Genomic DNA, 18,670 nt, shown 5'->3' with positions numbered 1-18,670 from the left:
TCCGTACATGACTCCTTGAAAAACCATGTGTGTGTATGTTAGTTCCACAGTTGGGTCTGACCTTTGTGACCCCAGGGACTGTAGCCTGCCAGGCTCCTCTGTCCACAGGTTTCTTCAGGCAAGAATACTGGAGTGGGCTGCCTTTGACCATATAGGCCTTGTCAGCAAAGTGATGTCTCTGCTTTTATTATGCTATCTAGGTTTGTCATACCTTTTCTCCCAAGGAGCAAGCTTCTTTTTAATTTCATGATTGCAGTCACTGTCTGCAGTTATTTTGAAGCCCAAGAAAATAAAGTCTGTCACTGTTTCCATTTTTGCACCATCTGTTTGCCACGAAGTGATGGGACCAGATGCCATGACCTTAGTTTTTTGAATGTTGAGTTTTATGACAAATTTTTTCACTCTCCTCAAGAGGCTCTTTAGTTCCTCTTCTTTTTTTTTTCTTTTTTTTTTGCTATTAGGGTGGTGTAATCTGCATATCTGAGGTTATTGATATATCTTCTGGCAATCTTGATTCCAGCTTGTGATTCATCCAGCCCAGCAATTTGCATGATGTGCTCTGCGAAGAAGGTAAATAAGCAGGTTGAAAATGTACTGCCTTAACACACTCCTTTCCCAGTCTGGAACCAGTCAGATATTCATTGTCCAGTTCTAATCTTGCTTCTTGACCTGCATACAGGTTTCTCAGGAGACATGTAGGGTGGTCTGGTGTTCCCATCTCTTTAAGAATTTTCCACAGTTTGTTGTGATCCACACAGTCAAAGGCTTTAACAAAGTCATGAAGCAGAAATAAATATTTTTCTGGAATTCCCTTGCTTTTTCTATGATACAATGGATGTTGGCAATTTGATCTCTGGTTCCTCTATCTTTTCTAAATCCAGCTTGTACACCTGGAAGTTCTTGGTTCATGTACTGTTGAAATCTAGCTTGAAGGATTTTGAACATTATTTTGCAAGCATGTGAAATGTGTGCAATTGTGTGGTAGTTTGAACATTCTTTGTCATGGCCTTTCTTTGGGATTGGAATGAAAATGGACCTTTTCCAGTCCTGTGGCCATTGCTGGTTTTCCAAATTTGCTGACATATTGGGTGGAGCACTTTAACAGCATCATATTTCAGGATTTTCAATAGCTCAGCTGAAATTCCATCAGCTCCACTAGCTTTGTTCGTAGTGATGCTTCTTAAGGCCCACTTGACTTCACACTCCAGGATGTCTGGCTGTAGGTGAGTGATCACACCATCATGGTTATCCAGGTCATTAAGACCTTTTTGGTATAGTTCTTCTGTGTATTCTTGCCACTTGTTTTTAATTTCTTCTGCTTCCATTAGGTCCATACAGTTTCTGTCCTTTATTGTGCCCATGTTTGTTTGAAGTGTTGCTTTGGAATCTCTGATTTTCTTGAAGAGACCTCTATTTTTTCCCATTCTACTGTTTACCTCTATTTCTTTGGATTGTTCATTTAGGAATGGTTTCTTATCTCTCCTTGCTATTCTTTGGAACTCTACATGCACGTGGGTATATATTTCCTTTTCTCCTTTGCCTTTCACTTCTCTTCTTTTCTCAGCTATTTGTAAGGCCTCCTCAGATAATCATTTTGGCTTTTTGCATTTCTTTTTCTTGGGGATGGTTTTGATCACCACCTCCTATACAGTGTTATGAATCTCCATCTATAGTTCTTCAGGCACTCTATCAGATCTAATCCCTTGAATCTATTTGACACTTCCATTGTATAATCATAAGGGATATGATTTAAGTCATACCTGAATGGCCTAATGGTTTTCCCTACTTTCTTCAATTTAAGTCCAAATTTTGCAATAAAGAGCTCAAGATCTGAGCCAGAGTTAGCTCTTGGTCTTGTTTTTGCTGACTATATAGAGCTTCTCCATTTTCAGCTACAAAGAATATAATCAATCTGATTTTGGTATTGACCATCTGAGGATGTCCATGTGTAGAGTTATCTCTTGTGTTGTGGGAAGAGATTGTTTGCTATGACCAGTGCTTTCTCTGGAAAAACTCTGTGAGCCTTTGCCCTTGCTTCATTTTGTACTTCAAGGCCAAACTTGCCAGGTATCTCTTGACTTCCTACTTTTGCAATGAAAGTACAGTTTTTTTGATGATGAAAGGACAGCTTTTTTTAATGTTAATTCTAGAATGTCTTGTAGGTCTTCACAGAACTGTTCAATTTCAGCTTCTTTGGCAATAGTGGTTGGGGCATAGACTTGGGTTAGTGTGATATTATACGGTTTGCCTTGGAAATGAACCAAGATCATTCTGTTTTTTTGAGACTGCACCCAAGTACTGCATTTAAATTCAGACTTAAATTGAAGAAAGTAGGAGAAACGACTAGACCATTCAATATGACCTAAATAAAATCTCTTACGATTATATGGTGGAAGTGACAAATAGATTCAAGGGATTAGATTTGATAGACAGAATGCCTGAAGAACTATGGACGGAGGTTCCTGACATTGTACAGGAGGCAGTGATCAAGACCATCCCCGAGAAAAAGAAATGCAAAAAAGACAAAGTGGTTGTCTGAGGAGGACTTACAAATAGTTGAGAAAAGAAGAAAAGTGAAAGGCAAAGGAGAAAAGGAAAGATATACCCATTTGAATGCAGAGTTCCAAAGAATAGCCAGGAGAGATTTTTAAAAAAAGGTCTTCCTAAGTGATTAATGCAAAGAAATTGAGGAAAACAGTAGAATGGGAAAGACTAGAGATCTCTTCAAGAAAATCAGAGATACCAAGGGAACATTTCATGCAAAGATGAGCACAATAAAGGACAAAAACAGTATGGAACTAAGAGAAGCGGAAGATATTAAGAACAGGTGGCAAGAATACACAGAGGAACTGTACAGAAAAGATCTTAATGACCCAGATAACCATGATAGTATGTTCATTCACCTAGAGCCAGACATCCTGGAGTGCGAAATCAAGTGGGCCTTAGGAAGCATCACTACAAACAAACTAGTGGAAGTGATGGAATTTCAGCTGAGCCATTTAAAATCCTAAAAGGTGATTCTGTTAAAGGGCTGCAACAAATATGCCAGCAAATTTGGAAAACTCAGCAGTGCCCATAGGACCAGAAAAGGTCAGTTTTCATTCCAATCTCAAAGAAACACAATGCCAAAGAATGTTCAAACTACCACACAATTGTACTCAGTTCACACACTAGCAAAGTAATGCTCAAAATTCTCCAAGCCAGGTTTCAACAATACATGAACCAAGAACTTCCAGATGTTCAAACTGGCAAATTGCCAACATCCACTGGATCATCAAAAAACAAGAGAGTTCCAGAAAAACATCTACTTATGCTTTATTGACTATGCCAAAGCCTTGACTGTATGGATGACAACAAACTGTGGAAAATTCTTATAGAGATGGGAATACCAGGCTACCTGACCTGCCTCCTGAGAAATCTGTATGCAGGTCAAGAAGCAACAGTTAGAACCGGACACGGAACAATGAACTAGTTCCAAATGGAGAAGGAGACCGTATATTGGAAGGCTGTATATTGCCACCCTGCTTATTTAACTTATATACAGAGTACATTATGTGAAATGCTGGGTTGGATGAAGCACAAGCTGGAATCAAGATTGCCAGAAGAAATATCAATAACCTCAGATATGCATATGATACCATCCTTATGGCAGAAAGTGAAGAGGAACTGAAGGGCCTATTGATGAAAGTGAAAGGAGAGTGAAAAAGCTGGCTTAAAATCAACATTACAAAAACTAAGATTATGGCATCTGGTCCCATCACTTCATGGCAAACAGATGGGGTAAAAATGGAAACAGTGACAGACTTTATTCTCTTGGGCTCCAAAATCACCAAAGATAGTGACTGCAGCCATGACATGAAAGGACGCTTGCTCCTTGGAAGAAAAGCTATGACCAACCTAGACAGCATATTAAAAAGCAGAGACACTAGTTTGCCAACAAAGGTCTTTCTAGTCAAAGCTATGGTTTTTCCAGTAGTCATGTATGGATGTGAGAGTTGGACCATAAAGAAAGCTGAACACCGAAGAAGTGATATTTTTGAACTGTGGTGTTGGAGAAAACTCTTGAGAGTCCCTTGGACTGCAAGGAGATCAAACCAGTCAATCCTAGTGGAAATCAGTCCTGAATATTCATTGGAAAGACTGATGCTGAAGCTCCAATACTTTTGCCACCTGATGGGAAGAACTGACTCAGTGAAAAAGATCCTGATGCTGGGAAAGATTGAAGACAGGAGGAGTAGGGGACGACAGAGGATGAGATGGTTGGATGGCATCACCGACTCGATGGACATGAGTTTGAGCAAGCTCCAGGTGTTGGTGATGGACAGGGAGGCCTGGTGTGTTGCAGTTCATGGGATTGCAAAGAGTCAGACATGACTGAGCAACTGAACTGACTGACTGCATTTAGGACTCTTTTGTTGACTTTGAGGTTTACTTCTTTTCGTCTAAGGCATTCTTATCTACAGCAGTAGATAAAATGGTAATCTCATTAAATTTGCCCATTCTGGTCCATTTTAGTCCACATTAACTCTTGCCATCTCCTGTTTGACAACATCCAACTTATCTTGATTCATGGACCTAAAATTCCAGGTTCCAGTACAATATAAATCTTTACAACCTTGAACTTTACTTTCACCACTAGACACATTCACAACTGGGTGTTGTTTCTGCTTTGTCTCATCCTTTCGTTCTTTCTGGAGCTATTTATCCATTCTTCTCCAATAGCATATGGGACACCTACTGACACGGAGGTGTCATCTTTCAGTGTCATATCTTTTTGCCTTTTCATACTGTTAATGTTTTCAAAGCATGGGCCATGTTCAGTAAACCTTTTAATTAAATTTTCTGCTCATAGTTAGTGCTGCAATCCCTCCCTGTAGTTTGGCCTGTGGCAGCCCAGTCCTGGAGTCTGATGTCTCCATGGTAGGGCTAATGGTGACCTCCTCCAAGAGGACTTATGCATGTGTTTAAACTCATGTAACCTTTATAACAGCCCTATGAAGTAGAATAGTAGTATTCATCTTCATTGTTTCAAAGATAAAACTGAAGCAGGTTAATAACTTCCTTTGATCACACAGCTAGTATGCAACAAAGCTGGGATCTGACCCCAGGCAGCCTGGATCCAAAGCGCTGGAAAACTATGCTGTGCACCAAACAGAACAAAGGACTTGGATACCTCGAGGGCTCCAATGCACTGGTGGTGAAATCCAGAAGTAGTTAGCCTTGGCCAAGATGCCACCAGTGCAGTTTGGAGCATGATTATTGCCAAGGTGACACTCCTTGCACCCACAGGGTAGTAAGACCTGAGGCAAGTCTGTTGCATATAAAAGCAAGGTATGCTTATAGTACCTCCAAAATTCACATACCCTTACACAATCAATTCAAAGTATTTAACTAAACTCTCTTCCCTGGAGGAGTGGATCTCAGGCAGACCATAAAGAAGGATGGAGTGTTAAACGGTGCTACACTGGGAAACTGATCCTTCATTCCTGCCTCACAATACACTTGGGGACTGAAATAGTCTTGTACCAATTTGAAGTGCAAGAGGTGCACAGGCTTCTCATTGCTATGGCTTCTCATGTTGCAGAGCACAAACTCTAGGGCTCACCGGCTTCAGTAGCTCTGGCTTGTGGGGCTTAGGCGCTGCACATCTTGTGGGATCTTCCTAGATCACGGATCGAATGTGTGTCTCCTGTATTAGTAGGTGGATTCTTTAGTACAGAGCCACCAGGGAAACCCTACATAATAACATTTTAAAATGTTCTCTTTTTATTGAGATATAGTTGCTGTATAATATTCTATAACTTTGAAGTGTACTACATAGTGATTTTATATATCTGCATACATTATGGAATGATCAATGTGGTAAGGCTAGTAACAATCTGTTCCCACTAAAAGTTACTACAGTATTATTGACCATACTCCTTATGCTGTTTATTATATCCATGTAACTTATTTATTTTATAACTAGAGGGTTTTATTTCTTAATTCCCTTCACCTATATAGAATATATTCCTAAAACAAATGGGGAAAATTAGGAATTGGAACATTCCATATTATCATAAAATTGGTAATTTTCTTAGGTGTAATAATAGTGCTGCGGCTATATCTTATTAGTAATACATGCTTTCAGGTTTACGGGCAAAGTGTTAATGTCTGTAACTTACTTGCAAATAGTGATGCAAAAAAAGGTGAGTATGTACATGCATGTACCTATAAACTGGTGAGGACGTGGGTGTACGTGTGTGTCTATGTGCAGAGAGAAAAAGCAAATGTAGCAAAATATTAACAACTGTAACATCTAGGTAGAGGGTGTTCAGTGCAGAGAGAAAAAGCAAATGTAGCAAAATATTAACAACTGTAACATCTAGGTAGAGGGTGTTCATTGAACTATTCTTGTTTTTGTTTAAACATTTTCATAATAATGAAAGTTAGAAACAAAATTTTAGAAGTCACACTATGTTAGCTCCCAGAAATACTTCTGCTAACATGTTGGTTTAAATCCTTTTAGCTTTTTTTCCCCCTATCCACAGATGACTTTTACTTAAAACAAAAACAACAGAGGATCAAATATTCATGGGTATCTGTTCATTTAATCAAATAAATTATCAAATGTTTCTAAGTTTATTTTCCACAGACCCAATACATAAATGAATATTCAAGGATGTCTTTCAGTTTTTATTGAATGTACTATAAGAATTCAATGTGCCACATTTATTACAACTATGTTTGTAAAAATCATTTAAGAAAAGATAGATGAAAAATTCATAAACTTTTAGTTACTTCATTATGTCTAGGGGCATCTTCATCATGAAATAGCATTGCCAAATTTAATAAAGTTTTTGTTGCCATTAAAAATTTATGCTGTTTATTCACTTAAATATTTACTTTCTATACTGTTCAGTTCTAAGTGCTGTGAGTATAGAGTAGTCAAAAACCAACTGTGTTCCTCCGAGGCTCTCCCTGACACAGGATCTAAAACGTGTTAGTACCCTGATTCAAAGGGCAGGGACTGGGAAGTCCAAAGACTGGGCTCCTAATTTTACCCACTAGAGAAGTCCTCCAGCTCCGTGGAGGAAGTGACATTTAAATTGAGATTTGAAGGATGAATAGGAGACTCCTCTAACACTAGACTGAAAAGAGGGCTCTCCAGTTACAATGCTTGATAAGTGACCTTAGGCAAGTTCCTGGACCTCTCCGTGCTTCAGGGATAAAGTGGTAAAGCTTAAACAAGACACAAAAGGCCCTTAATCCAGGTATGGCACTATTTAGCACTTGAAGTTGTTACTGCTGTTTAAGAAGAGCTACAGTGTACTGGGCTTCATGCCGTGGCCACAGCTAGAAATAAGATATATTATATACCTGCCCTAGGAGTCTCTCTCCAGTTGTTTAGTGGCTAAATCATGTCTGACTCTTTTTCGACCCCATGGACTGTAGCCCACCGCTCTCCTTGTCCATAGAATTTCTCAGGCAAGAATACTGGAGTGGGTTGCCATTTCCTTCTCCAGAGGATCTTCCCCATCCAGTACCCCCTCCCTAACTTATTTTACACTAAAATTAGCCTCTCTCCCAAATGTACAATATAGCAAGTGTTAATTTCCAAACAATGTTATTGCTTTTTGTTTCTCCCTACTTTTGCCACCTCCACTTGAGCTAACGCACTTCTCTGAGTGCTCTCTGTGAACTCTAGGGGCTGCAATTCCCAGGTAAGAACTACCACCATTCCAGAATCAGGACCACAAATCCCAAGTGGAGCGAAAGGATAGCCTCGCCCCCAAGCGCAGGCGCCAGTATACTCAATCCTGATTGGCCCGCTCTCCTAGCTCGCCGGCATCACTGTATCCAATCGGTGTGGTGCTTGTTGAGCGACGGCAGCAACCGGTGTACACAAGGGGCTTGAGCGTCCTGTGGAGAGCGCGAGAGGTCAGGCCATGAACTTGGGGTAAGCTGGGGAGAGAAAGGTGGTAGTCTGTGGAAGGGCGAGGTTTAATTGGCCCTTAGAGTCCTTCGCGGGGAACTTTCCAGTCCTGTGTCGTCCCAAGCCTCAGTGCAGACTCCCTGAAGTGGAGAGGGACAAGGGGCTGGCCGGCCCTTTACTTTTCAAATTAATAACTCGCGTGAAAACTGCCGTCTCTCCTTTTCGCTTCCTCCTGTATCTCAGGAGGGAGAAGGAGGAGAGGCGTGAGAGGAGGTAAAAGGTGAGGGCAGGTGGAGAGATAAAGCTTAGCAGCTTCCCGGGGAGAAATCATGGCCCAGGTTCTGGTGCTTTGCGTCGCTGTCGTGGGGTGTTTTTGCAATGCTGGAGCGCCCAGAGAAGCTTAGCACCTGCAGTGCAAAGAGCCTAGGCTTCTCGAGGAGCCGTGGATCGTTTGTGTTTGACATCTTGCAGGCCCTCATTAGATAATGGTGGTGGTGGTTCGAATCTTTGTGACTCCATGGACTGTAGCCTGCCGAGTTCCTCTGTCCATGGGATTCTCCAGGCGAGAATACTGGAGTGGGTTTTCATTCCCTTCTCCAGGGGACTCTCCTGACCCAGGGATTGAACCCTGGTCTCCAGTATTGCAGGCAGTTTCTTTATCGTCTGAGCCATCGGGGAAACCAAATAAAAAGGACCGTTGCATAGTTTTCTTGATTGGGAAGTTTGATATTTTAAGAAGATGAAAAGTCACCAAACTTACACACATGCAGCTCATTTAGCAAATAGAATCCAGGGATAGCAAATAAATAAGACAGCCCCTGAAGGCGTTGCAATGCAGTAGTACTGAATAAAGGTACTTCACAATTTCATTCAAAGTCTTTTGTTTAAATTTCACCAGTGTAAACGTGAACTGTTTATAACTGTGCAACCGGAAAACCCTTAAAACCCATTCTTTCCAGTGTTCTTTCTTAATCATAAGTTGAGGTCGTTTGATTTCCCCCACCTTTAGCATCACAGCAAATTTCATATTCCTTTTTCTTGGTCTGCTGGGTTTAATTTTTTTTTTTTTTTACTGTGGTTGTCATTTTTGTCCCTGTTGATACTTACTGACCTACTTTTTCCCTTCCTCTCTCCTGCTCCCCTCACCTTACTAAAATAGTATAATAACTGTGTGTACTGCTGCTTTTGGTTTTAGTGAAATTTTTATTAGAACTTTAACAAACATGCAATTTTCGTTGACAGTAATTACTGTTACTTTGTTCTCTTGCATTTAACAGGCACAGATAAAGTACAGAGAGGAAAATATAGGTGTATTACTGTGATACTTTAAAAAGTGTCACTAAGTCTGAATGTGTATTAGTTGAAATATTCAAAATAAAACTCCATGCTCAAGCAGTTTATAACCCTAGTGGCACTTTTACAGGTTCACTTCCAAATACTGCTCTACTAAGGCGATAGAATGTATTAGTCATGAGACCATTATGAAATTAATAAATAGTAACTAGAGGTTTTGCTCCTTTAACATAGGTGAAGAATTTCCTAACAGCATTATTTTTTTTTCCAGTCTGGAGTTAAAAGAATTAAATGATGTTAGAATAACCAGATTAATTTATTCCTTTATGACTGAGCAGCTGAACTGAACAAAAAGAAGTTTCAGGTTGAATACGATAAATTCTTTGTAGGAAAGTTTCAAGAATTTTTTCTATGTAGTTTTAAATTTTATCTTGAAAAATGTTTTAAATTAAAAGAATGATTTCAACTATACCTCAATTAAAAAAAATAAACACATTTTTTTTAATGGTTTAATATTTACAAGGTTCTTGTATTAATTCAAAAGAACAAATTTACTTTCAAGGTTCAAATGAACATTTCTGGCTATTTAAAATGTTGCTATTTCTCAAAAATGACAGACAACTTTCTTTTATTTTGCAGAGATGGTTTAAAGCTTGAAACGGAATTATTGAATGGAAAAACCAAGCTTATATTGTCTCCATATGGTATGCTATGTTACTGGAAATCTAAAATATAAACTTTTAGATTCCTACATAAAATGTATTATTTTGTAACAGGTTTTTTGCTTGTAGTGGAATATTTAAATGATACTTTGAAAAAAACTGGTTTCCCTAATTTTCTCAAATTTATTTTTAGCCAAGTAGAGTCAAATCACATCATTGCTTACCACTGTCAGTATTTATTCATATAATTTAATGTTCCAGTATATTTCATATGTAACATCTCTTTGTTATATTTGTGTATAGCAAACATGCTTATTGTCTAATGAGTAATATGGGTGAAATTTATGTATTTACATTCGTACATGTAAACAATGTATTATTTGAGAACATTCAATTTATAATAAGACCATAGTTTTAAAGTCATTTTTAGTATTAGTTTTAAAACTCAGAGTATGCTTTGGTACTCTTCTCATTTAGATTATTTTCTTTTTCTTTAAACTGTTTATAGTTTTACCTTGGAAAGTGAACAAAAATGAAATAGAACTATTTGAACCACACTGTAAAAGTTAAAACATTTAATATCTAAAGTTGATGCTTTCGGGGGTTAATATTTTTAGTTAATATCTTCTTAAAACAATGCTAATTAAAATTTTCTTTTGTGACTGCCTTAGTATGTTTTTGGTTGATAGTTTAGTAAATTTTTTTTTCTTTTGTAGATCATAAATCAAAAGTTTCTGGAAAGGTAAGCCAAATGACTTTGACCTGACTTATTTTCAAATGTGAAATGCAATTCACTTTACAGTGGTTTGAAAATAATTCCTGTCAAACTATCATAAAGGATTTGGAGTGATGATTATAAGTTGCTGTTTGCTTGCTTTCAGGCTGGTTCTTTCACAAAAATGGAATCATAATTTTTTGGTTCAAAAAGACTTCTAGAATTTCTTTCTCCAGATCAGTTCTGTCCAGTAACACTTTCTGCAGTGATGGAAATGTTATAAAATCAGTGCTGTCCAATATGACAGCCAGCCACTAGCCATGTGTAGCTGTTAAGGGCTTAAAATGTGATCGGTATGATTAAGGAAGTTAATTGTTAATTCACTTATTTTATTTTAAATTTCAATTTAGTAACTACTGGACAGTGTAACTCCTGAGATCTTTAAAAACAGACTTTAGAAACAAACTTCTTTTTTCATACTCAGATTCCATTTTCCCGCACCAAATGGATGTATTTGGTTGACAAAATCTTAAATGCGTTTAGCTTCTTAGTCCTAGAGGTTATACTTAAGCTAAATGATAATTTTCCTTTTCAATTATTTTTCCTTATCAGGAACCCACAGTGCCGTTTTCTGCAGAATATATTGCCACTTCAAGATTTTGATACCACTTCTTGTTTCCCATTTCTTTTCCCATTAAGCAGCAGAAATTTCTATTCTCCTCCATAAGTTTCTGTAGCCTCCTTTATTTTGAAGCATCTTAAAGTCTGTTTTTCCATATCTTGAGTAGAGCCCAGTTTGGGTGATGTGGCACTTATCAATTCTGAACCCTTGATGGCTTTGGTTTCCAGGTTTAATCAAGTGGAGACAATGCTTGAGTTCCCAGCTTATCAGTTACTTGGTAAATGGGTGACAGTGGTCTAAGTAATTCCACAAGCTACCTAGAAAAATTGTTACATGCACACACAGTATATGCATACCTTGTGTGTCCCCTTAATTGAAAAATATTTTTCTGCCCTAAAATATTGCAACAATTGTTTTTATTTGAGTCACAGTAACAAATACAGTACTCCTTTTCAAGCTCCTAGATTTAAAAACAAACAAAAAACTACCTGTAATAGTTGATTTGTGTCTTCCCCTGGCCTCTATTTTCTTGCACATATTCCTTCTTCAATTGTGTCCTTAATGGGTTTGTTATTGTCAGTACATTTGTGAAGACATTTCATTATCTTTTTAACCAACTTAGGACATCCGGAGATCCCCTTTTATGCCTGTAATAAAGTTACTAGTCTTGGACTTTTGGTAAAATCCTTTCAAAATTCTTTTAGGGGTCTAGATATTTGTTTATTGAATTAAAGCAGGTTGTTTTATTCCTCTTGCTTTGGGGGCACCAAAATACTGATGCATGGTAACTCCGTGAGGTGGATATGTTAATTAGCTTGATTGTGGTGTTTATTTCACAATGTATACCTATATCAAATTGTACACTTATTAAACCTCAGTAAAGCTGGAAGCAAGTACTGATGCAGCCTAAGTTTCCTGAATCTCAATTCTGCAGCTATATATTGATTTTCTCTTTTCTGTAAGTTGCTCATAAATTCACTCATTATAGTGCTTTTCTTTTCTTCTACGAGGGTAAGCTCCTAAGTGACCATCCTGCCTCCAGTTCTTTTTTTCATCTTCCTCACCAGTTGAATTACTGTCATGTTCATAGTGTGCTGTTTAAACACTGTGAGCTCTAGCTCATCATCAAGTCTAAAATACTGTGGTCTGAGTACTTTAAGTTTTTCAAAATCTCTCCTGCATTTTTCTTTAATCTGTGGAAGTGAATTTGAAATAAATATGGTTGCCAGTGTAATATCTTTAGCTTTTATAGGAAGAGAAATGAGAGAAATATTAATGATTCAGTGTCATGGGTAATTTGTAAATTTAATATCTCACAATTAGTTGAAATATGAAACATTAAAAAATGTTTGCAGATATTTCTACGTGTGAAAATCAGAATAATCCCACACTAAAATATGCATATAGTATTAGTGCTAGGTAGCATGTTTTATGGAGAAGGCAATGGCACCCCACTCCAGTACTCTTGCCTGGAAAATCCCATGAACAGAGGAGCCTGGTAGGCTGCAGTCCATGGGGTCGCTAAGAGTCGGACATGAATGAGCGACTTCACTTTCACTTTTCACTTTCATGCATTGGAGAAGGAAATGGCAACCCACTCCAGTGTTCTTGCCTGGAGAATCCCAGGGACGGGGGAGCCTGGTGGGCTGCCATCTATGGGGTCGCACAGAGTCAGACACGACTGAAGCGACTTAGCAGCAGCAGCAGCAGCATGTTTTATATTTTAAAATATTAATTTTCTCTGAATCTTTCTGACCTTGGGATCCTGGTTCCATATAAATTCTGAGTCGACCAGCATTAAATACATTGGACCCTGTCTTTATATCTTTTTTAGGTAAAGAGCAACATGCTACATAGAAATGTTTATGACATTAATACCCTACTTGATCAATTAAAATTCATCTGATCCAGTAAATACTTGGAAAATGATATGGGCTAGATTGCTTTTTCCTATTAAGTAACTTGAACATAATTGAATATTTATTTCATAATTCATGATTTTTTGCTGCTTGCACTCATTACTCTTCTCAGGCATTAAGCTACAAACATATTCAGGATTGAGCTGTGTATATTGCTATCATGCCAGACATCGCTACCCCCCTTTTTCATTAAATACCTTTAGGTGATTTTTTTCTGAATTTATTTCTGGTATAAGTAGACTGTAGCAAAATAGTTCTAGTTAAATTGGGGCAGCAATTAATAGGTTTCTGTTCAGAAGAATTTACTGCAGCTGTGAAATTCCACTATGTGTGTATAGCTACGTTCTTGACTGTATTTGTTCTGTGACTCTGAGAGAAAAAAAAAGTAAAACCTAGTCCATGTTTCTTAAAAGCAGGACTGTCAGTTCAGTAAATAACTGTATGCTGCTGCTGCTGCTAAGTCGCTTCAGTCGTGTCTGACTCTGTGCGACCCCATAGACGGCAGCCCACCAGGCTCCTCCATCCCTGGGATTCTCCAGGCAAGAATACTGGAGTGGGTTGCCATTTCCTTCTCCAGTACATGCATGCATGCTAAGTCGCTGCAGTCGTGTCCAACTCTGTGAGACCCCATGGACAGCAACCCACCAGGCTCCTCTGTCCACAGGCTTCTCCAGACAAGAATAGTGGGTTGCCATGGCCTTCTCCAAAGTATTATGAGAGATTACCTAATAATATGAACCATGTGTTAATAATATATCTGAGGACTTGAGTTGCCCCTGTATAGGTGCTTATAAAGATGGATAAGGAATATAGAGTATATGTTGGAAACTAGGATGGAGGAGCCTGGTGGGCTGCAGTCCATGGGGTCGCTGAGAGTCGGACACGACTGAGTGACTTCATTTTCACTTTTCACTTTCATGCATTGGAGGAGGAGATGGCAGCCCACTCCAGTGGTCTTGCCTGGAGAATCCCAGGGACAGGGGAGCCTGGTGGGCTGCCATCTATGGGGTCGCACAGAGTCAGACACGACTGAAGTGACTTAGCAGCAGCAGCAGCAGGACAAATTATTGCTTAGGCTCAAGTTACTGAGAAGAATCAGCCACTGAAAATAGCAGTAGTTGAATCTGTGTTTTTGTTTGTGAAACAGTCACTCTGGAATCTTCCAAAGTGGCAATCAAGCAGGAACATTGTTTTTCACTGTGTGGAAATCAGTGAAGACCACCCAAATGAGAATAAGCAGAAGCTGTTAATTCAGAGTTTAATACAGCAGGGAATCAGTCATTATCACCTGAATTTGGCAGTTTCTAATGCGGGCATTAGAGAAGCAAGCTTTATGATGTTTGGAAAAAAAGGTGGGGCCTCAGGTGTGCCCTAATTGGAGCTAATTCTGAATATTAAAGCTGTGATTGTTTAAAAAAAAAAAGTTGTGTTCAGAAAGAACACAACTTTGAAAACACCGAGAAAAGGTTCTGACAACAAACTAACTGACACAGTGTCACACAACGCAGTAACTTAAACCAAAAAGTTCTTTGGGGCCTGGATCAGCTATAAAATTCTTTCTCAGTAGATAATTGTCGATAGTGATTGGTTTTGGGGGGAGGCTGCTTTGGGGGTTTTGTTTTTACCAGTTTATACACTGCTTCTTAGAGTAGCATTTCCCCCAAGAGTCAAAATGCATTCCATCAAATGCTAGCCCCATGCTCCTGGAAGAGGAACTGGATACCATAAATCTCAAAGAATCCCAATGATCGTGAGCAAATGAAGTTTTGCACTTTATAAACTTGTCTGTATTTAATTGGGTATTCGCCAGTTATTGCTCCATGAAATCCTTTTGTACTTTAACACTTGTTTAAATCCCGTGAAACTCATGTTCCAAAGAAGGGACCATGGTTCTCAAATTTTCATGTTCATAAGAATCACCTGGAGAGCCTGATAAAACAGATTTCTCAGCCTTCCCCTGGAATTTCTGATCCAGTAGGTCTGGGTTTTGTATTTCTGTGAGTTTTTAGAAACTCATACTACTGACCCAGGGACCGTACTCTGAGAATCATCACTCTGAGATATGTAGAATTACTCAGCTCTACCACTTTTTTTTTTTTTTTTTTTACTACCAAGCTATCAAAATCCATAGCATGTTAGATCTGAGATGGAATTTGCTTTCATTTATTCAACCAGTATTTATTGGGCACCAGCTATTTGTGAGGCACTGGACTAGGCAGTTGGGATAAGTGAAGAAACACTAACATGCTATCTATCCTCTCAGAGCTCAGAGTATAGTGGTGAAAAACTAAAACCAATAAACATGATTGCAAACTGTGGTAAGAACCACAGAGGAAAAGGCGAGCATGGATGGGGAGGGATTAGCAGGGGGAGCTTAGTTTATGTTGGTCTGATAGGTTAAATGTGAAACTCCTTGCAGCTCTTCCCGATAAGATCAGGCTTTCCTACTCCTTGAATCTGGACTGCCCTTGTAAACCCACTTTGACCAACAGAATGTGGCAGAAGTGGTGTTATGCATATTCTAGAACCAAGGCATCAGTAGGCCTTCAGCTTCCATTGTCACCTTCTTGGAACCCATCCAATAAAGAAATTGGGATAAAAGACTCTGTGGAGAGAGACCCACTATCCCAGCTGAGCCCAAATTCCTTTTTGTCAGTGTAAGCTGCTTCTGACTGCTGGCTGCCTGCTTTAGATGGATAAGTGCTCTTTAGTTCATCCTAGTTGCCACCCAGCCTAATTTGCAGTAGGTATTTAAATTTGTCACCTTTCATTGAAAGAATTAGTTATATAAAAATAGCCATAGGATAGGAGGGTAAAGAGAGCATGTTGCTGCTGCTACTGCTAAGTCACTTCAGTTGTGTCTGACTCTGTGTGACCCCATAGACGGCAGCCCACCAGGCTCCCCCGTCCCTGGGATTCTCCAGGCAAGAACACTGGAGTGGGTTGCCGTTGCCTTCTCCAATGCATGAAAGTGAAAAGTGAAAGTGAAGTTGCTCAGTCATGTCCGACTCCTAGCGACCCCATGGACCACAGCCCACTAGGCTCCTCCATCCATGGGATTTTCCAGGCAAGAGTACTGAAGTGGGGTGCCATTGCCTTAGGTTGTGCTATCAGTATTATCGAAAGTCTTAAAGCCTGGGATGAAAGGGTGTACATGGGATGAAGAGGATAATGAGATTTTGCTGCTGATGATATGGCACATTTTGAAAAGTAGGGTAAAATGAGGTTGATTAATTGGTCAAAGTGTGGTTATGTATTATGTAATTTTTGAAAGCAAGGAGATTTGAGATATGATAAGCCAGATGAAAGCCATATGGTATCTACCCAACTCCTTGACAGCAGGAATTTTGTCTTACTTATTTTATGCCTTCAGCATCTTTTCCATAGTGTTGATCACCTAAAGAGCTACAGTTAATATTGATTGAATGAGTGTTCAATTACTTTATGTTAGATGTGTCTGCAGAAACGTACAGTGGGTTAAAAAAGAGGTAGATTTGAGAAAAGCAAGCTGTATTTGTTTGGTAATGAAAACCTGAATTTAGACTTAAGGTCATATAAAAGGGGAGAAAAAGACATTTGGACGGAAGAAATGACCAGTATTTGCTGGTAAACTAAAGAACACCTTGAAGGAAAATAAAGAGTCAAAGTTGACTCCATGGTTACTGATCTGAAAGATTGGGACAGCAGTGCTACAAAAATTAGATATTTTGAAAATGAATGCTAACTTGGGGATGAGAGATAAAGAATTTGGTCTTTAAATGGTGTAGTCGAAGATAGTCACTCAACAAAATTTCCTTAAACCTACCCTGTTCCACTCACTGTTCAGATACTGGGGACACAGCAATGGACAAAGCAAACAAAAATCTGCACTGTGGAGTTTAAGTTAGACAAAGGTGGGATGGGCAGAAAATAATCAAAATAAATATAGAATATTACAATACCAAAAGTGCTATAGAGCAAAATAAAGGAGAGAAAGAGAAGGGGGCACAGTTCAGTTGCTTAGTCGTATCCGATTCTTTGTGACCCCACAGACTGCCGCACGCCAGGCTTCCCTGTCCATCACAAACTCCTGGAGTTTACTCAGACTCTTGTCCATTGAGTCAATGATACTATCCAAACCATCTCATCCTCTCTCATCCTCTTCTCCTCCTGCCTTCAATCTTTCCTAGCAACAGGCTCTTTTCCAGTGAGTCAGTTCTTTACATCAGGTGACCAAAGTATTGGAGCTTTCTGCCACAAGGGTGGTGTTGGGCACAGTAGCTTGGGAAAATGGGGAGTAGGAATGTGGGAGTGAGTTCAGAGCAGGAAGCCTGCAGTTTTTAATAGAGTGTTCAGAGAAGACTTCCATGAGCCAGTCATGTTGGAGCCCTGATTTGAAGGTGGTTAGTGAATGAGCCATGTAAAATTTGAAGGAATAATGTCCAATGTAGAGGGATTAACAAGTGTTAAGGTCTATGACTGGAGGTTCTTGTTGAAATTGTGATTTTGAAAGGTTACAGTTATGGGTAGTTACAAGGTCAGTATAAGATACCACTGTGGGAATAAGTAACTGAGGTAGCATGGAAGATAAGCAGAGCAGAGTCCAGGGAAGTGAGGTTATTCAAACAATGTAAAAGCACCAGTAGTTAAGATAGGAGTTAGGTTAGAGAGAGGGATGGTGACCCACCAGCTCAGATTTTAAGGAATAAGGGCTGGTAACCTAAAGGTCTGTAAAGACAAAGGTATTGTGCGTGTTACAATACTGACATGAGATTCAAAGCTGAAGTGGAATGGACTGTAACAACCAAAATTAAAATTGTTTTGTAATCTTCATTATTCTGAAATAAAATAATAATCCCCAGTTGTTAAAGATTTCAAGTGAAGATTTTGCAAAGGTTAAGTATGAGTTTCTACGGATGTATTACCTGACTGGCAAAGTGGAGGGAAAAAAGTTTTGAAGCCTGGCTTATCATTGATTATATAGAGATAATTGTTCATTTTCATATGCTATTATAAATAATAAATTTATTTTGTTTTAACAGATGGGAAATAAAACCAAGATTGCAAAATATCCTTTACGAACTAAAACTGGATACATTCTAAAATCACAAAATACTTGTGTGAGGAGTGAAAAATTTTTGCAAAAGAAAAGAATTGGTTCAGAAACTTCACTGCTAAAAGGTGAAAAAAATAGTATGACTTTTTCACCCACTAAGGATTTATGCAAACAGTCTGTAGACAAAGACAGTCTTCATACCGAGAAAGAAATTTCATTTGCACCCCCTAATATACAGAAGACTAGAAACACCATGAATCCATTTGTAGTAGCTAAACAGAAGCCTTGTAGAAAGCACATCACAGCTGAAAATAGAAAGAGCGGTTTGGTGTGTCTAACAGAAGACCAACTACAACGAATTTTGATGACTGTAAACCAAGGAAGTAAATCTATTACCCTGACTGAGAATGAAAAGGAGGAGGAAACAAGTAAGATTTTTCTAAAATTTTAATATTTTATCAATATGTGAGTGTTTTAGAATTTCAGTTTCATTGTATTTTACCTAACTG

At 38.8% G+C, this 18,670-nt stretch overlaps 1 protein-coding gene across 6 annotated transcripts in view; it reads left to right on the top strand.

The window, feature by feature from the left end:
* The first annotated feature begins 7,869 nt into the window (after window positions 1-7,869).
* The window catches only part of CCDC66 (coiled-coil domain containing 66), a 42,386-nt gene continuing 31,585 nt past the window's right edge, over window positions 7,870-18,670 (top strand). For 4 of the 6 annotated variants that reach the window (XR_011563005.1, XM_070776461.1, XM_070776464.1 and 1 more), the window contains exons 1-4: window positions 7,870-7,939; window positions 9,848-9,912; window positions 10,587-10,612; window positions 18,148-18,589. Coding sequence is in view for 5 of the 6 variants with exons in the window: in XM_070776461.1 (XP_070632562.1) it covers window positions 7,929-7,939; window positions 9,848-9,912; window positions 10,587-10,612; window positions 18,148-18,589 (544 nt within the window). In the remaining variant the exon portion in view is untranslated. Of the gene's footprint in view, window positions 7,940-8,749; window positions 8,769-9,847; window positions 9,913-10,586; window positions 10,613-18,147; window positions 18,590-18,670 lie in introns of those variants that run through there. The other 2 variants (XM_070776462.1, XM_070776463.1) reach the window with 2 other exon arrangements.

Source organism: Bos indicus, chromosome 22 (genome assembly GCF_029378745.1).
Source record: "Bos indicus isolate NIAB-ARS_2022 breed Sahiwal x Tharparkar chromosome 22, NIAB-ARS_B.indTharparkar_mat_pri_1.0, whole genome shotgun sequence".
Lineage (NCBI taxonomy): Eukaryota > Metazoa > Chordata > Mammalia > Artiodactyla > Bovidae > Bos > Bos indicus.
This window is presented reverse-complemented; position numbering and strand designations above follow the sequence as displayed.